The following is a 3,320-nucleotide window of genomic DNA, read 5'->3' as shown; positions in this document are numbered from 1 at the left end:
AGCTGCTCTGTGGGAGACAGACAGACTTTCTACTCCTGTAAAGAGTTAGTTTGGAAACTCATAGGGACAGTTCTACCCTGTCTTATAGGGTCTCTGTGAGTCAGAATTGACTCCGTAGCACTAAGTTTAAAAAGGAAAATGCCTTTTAAAAATCTGTTCCATTGGCAACTTAAAAAAAAATTTATCTACGTCACATTTTTGCATGCACAACTGTCTGAAGATATGCTTTAATATCACTTGGAAAGAGAATATTTCTAAAATTTAAAAAGCAACTGAAATTGAATGGGGAAGAGATAGGTAAAAGTTTCTTATTATTAGAAACTGTAAATACCTACATTTTTGCCAAGGACTGCCAAAGAACCAAGGGTTTAATGTAATTTTGCTTTTTGAGGAAGGAACAATGTATTTCTCAGCTTGTAATCATATTAGGTTCTAAAGCAGCCGTTCTCAACCTGTGGGTCATGACCCATTTGAGAGGTCAAATGACCCTTTCACAGGGGTCACCCGATCCATAACAGTAGCAAAATGACAGTTATGAAGTAGCAGCAAAAATAATTTTATGGTTGGGGGGGGGGGGTCACCACAACATGAGGAATTGTGGCATTAGGAAGGTTGAGAACCACTGTTCTAAAGATTTGAAAGTTCAAGTCCAAAATGAGTTTAAGCTGGCAGTCTACAAATGCTCCACCAGAAACGGGTGTGAATTAGCATGAGAACTACACATTCAACTCCCCTTCCTGTTTGTTACGTGCTCTTTCAGTCACATTGTTCTAGCGTAGATAAATTCGCCCATACAGGAACTCTGCACTACTTAGTAACAACATAGCAGCTCTGGAAGCTTATGCACACACCACATCAGTACTTGTACTTCAGTCAGGCCTTTAACCTGAAGCCCTGTCTCTGGTGCCCCAAAAGTTTCATTATAGCTCATGCCATGATTATTTAAGCTCTCATGCCATTTGTCTTCATCTGAATTAACTTCAGGCTCAAGGTATTCGATATGTTGTTAGGGGCCATGGAGTCGGGTCCAGCCCTATGCACAATATAGTGAAAGACTGCATAGTCCCGCACCATCCTTACAGTTGTGCCTTGCCCGAGCCCATGGTTGCAGTCACTGTGTCAGTCCATCTCATTGAGGGTCTTCCTCTTTTTTGCTGCCCCTCCACTTACCAGGTATGACGTCCTTCTCCAAGGACTAGTCTTTCCTGACATTTCCAAAGTACTTCAGACAAAGTATCACCCTCCTTGCCTCTACGAGACAACACTCTAATTCTTCCAGAGCAGATTTGTTTATCCTTTTAGCAGTCTATGGTATTTTCAATATTAATCTCCAGCACCAAAATTCAAATGCATCAATTCTTCTTAGGTCTTCCTTATTCGGTGCCTAACTTTCACATGCATGTGAAATACCATGAGTTGGGTCAGGTGCACTTTGGTCGTCAAAGTAACTGCTTTGCTTTTCAGTTCTTTAAAGAGGTCTTGTATAGCAGATTTACCTAATGCAGCGTGCTTTGATCTCTTGACTGTGCTTCCATGAGCATTGTGGATCCAAGCAAGAGGAAATCCTTGACAACCTCAGCCTTTTCTCCATTTATCATAAGTTAGTTATTGTCCAGTTGTGAGAATTTTGGTCTTGTTTGCATTAAATTGTAATCCACACTGAAGACTGTAATCCTTCTTTAACAAGTGCTTCAAATCCTCACTTTGGCCAAGCAAGGTTGTGTCATCTGCATATCATTGGTTGTTAATCAGCTTTCCTCCATTCCTGGTGCTACGTCATTCTTCATATAAACCAGCTTTTCTGATTTCCTCAGCATATAGATTGAGCAATTATCCTGAGAGGATGCAACCCTGACACACCTTTCCTGATTTTAAAACAGGCACTTTTTGTTCTGCTCTATTCACACAAATGCCTCTTAATCCATGTACAAGTTCCACATTAGCACAATAAAGTGTTCTTAAGTTCCCATTCTTCTCAAGGCTATCCATACCTTATCATTTCCCACACAGTCTAATGCCTTGGTATAGTCAATATAATACCAGTAAACATCTTTGTGGTATTCTCTGCTCTGAGCAAAGACCATCTGATATCATTAATATCCCTTGCATTAGATGTAGTTGCTGATTATCCAGGCTCAATGAAGTTTTTACATTTTGTAAAACTCTTTTTTCCTCATTTCTTACTGTGCATTACAGTGGCATGGCCCTTTTCTTGTGTGGTATAACATTCTTGGTCCTTCACATACAATCCTACTGTTGAACAATTGATCTCAGGATCACATGCAACATTTTATATTTTCAATAGAAGTTTCTTGTTTCTGTTTGCATTTCCAGCACAGTCTGGTTAGATATTTGAAAATTATTTTTTAGCCAACGTAGATTGTTCGCTTCTGGTGTAACCCATTCCAAAACATACTTTCACAGCTCTCATCCTGTTTATTTTAGGTAATGGCATGATATTTATTGACTTTGACATTATTTTTCTTTTAGGGAGTTACTATTGTTAAACCAATAGTTTATGGGAATGTTGCTCGATACTTTGGAAAGAAAAGAGAGGAAGATGGACATACTCATCAGTGGACAGTATATGTAAAACCATATAGGAATGAGGTAGGCTTTTTCTTGTAACTTTTCAAAGCTGCAATTTGTTTGACTTAAGAAAGAGTACAACATTCTTTTACGGTAACTTTCGGATCATCAAATTAGTCTAGTATAGAAATCTTGCCCCCCCCCCCAAATGGAATGAATTAAAGCCTGAATTTCACTAATGTTTTTCTTGGCTATAATATAAATCTATATATGGGTACATGGAGACTTATAGCTTAAGTGACACATTTTTACTATAAATGATGATGCCATGAAAGTTATTTAAGTATTAGAACAATTGGGAATTATTAAGATAGAAAATTAAATTCTATTTATGCCTATACCAGGATAAATTGCAAATGATCAAATATTTAAGTGAAAGAAATAAAATTAATGGAAGAAACCCTAGAGTTTTTTAAATGTCTGATTGGAAGCACCCCTTTGTTTCAACACAAAACGTAGAAGCCAGAAAAGAAAAGGTAAATTTGACGTCATACAAATAAAAATTTTTCTACCTCAAATCCGGCTAGACCGGAGCATGTACACTGGTACAGATAAGAGCTCTCAATACACGGAATCCAGGACAGATAAATCCCTCAGGAACAGTAATGGGAGTAGCGATATCATGAGGGTAGGGGAAGATGAGGGAAGAAGGGAGAGAAATGGGGAACCGACTACAGTGATTGACCTATTAACACACACACCCTCCCCACCCAGGGGACGAACACAGAAAC

The 3,320-nt window shown here is 38.5% G+C and overlaps 1 protein-coding gene across 2 annotated transcripts in view; it reads left to right on the top strand.

The window, feature by feature from the left end:
• Positions 1–3,320, top strand: part of YEATS4 (YEATS domain containing 4) — a 27,936-nt gene that overhangs the window by 1,683 nt on the left and 22,933 nt on the right. Inside the window, exon 2 of one of the 2 annotated variants that reach the window (XM_004700460.2) lies at positions 2,491–2,610. The exons of the other annotated variant lie outside the window; for it this stretch is intronic. Coding sequence (XP_004700517.1) covers positions 2,491–2,610 — 120 coding nt within the window. The remainder of the gene's footprint in view (positions 1–2,490; positions 2,611–3,320) is intronic. 2 annotated transcript variants of the gene reach the window in all.

Source organism: Echinops telfairi, unplaced genomic scaffold, assembly GCF_000313985.2.
Source record: "Echinops telfairi isolate 266 unplaced genomic scaffold, ASM31398v2 ScPeMD7_2;HRSCAF=8, whole genome shotgun sequence".
In the NCBI taxonomy this organism is placed as follows: Eukaryota; Metazoa; Chordata; class Mammalia; order Afrosoricida; family Tenrecidae; genus Echinops; species Echinops telfairi.
Note: the sequence above shows the minus strand (reverse complement) of the source record. Positions and strands in the feature narration are given on the sequence as shown.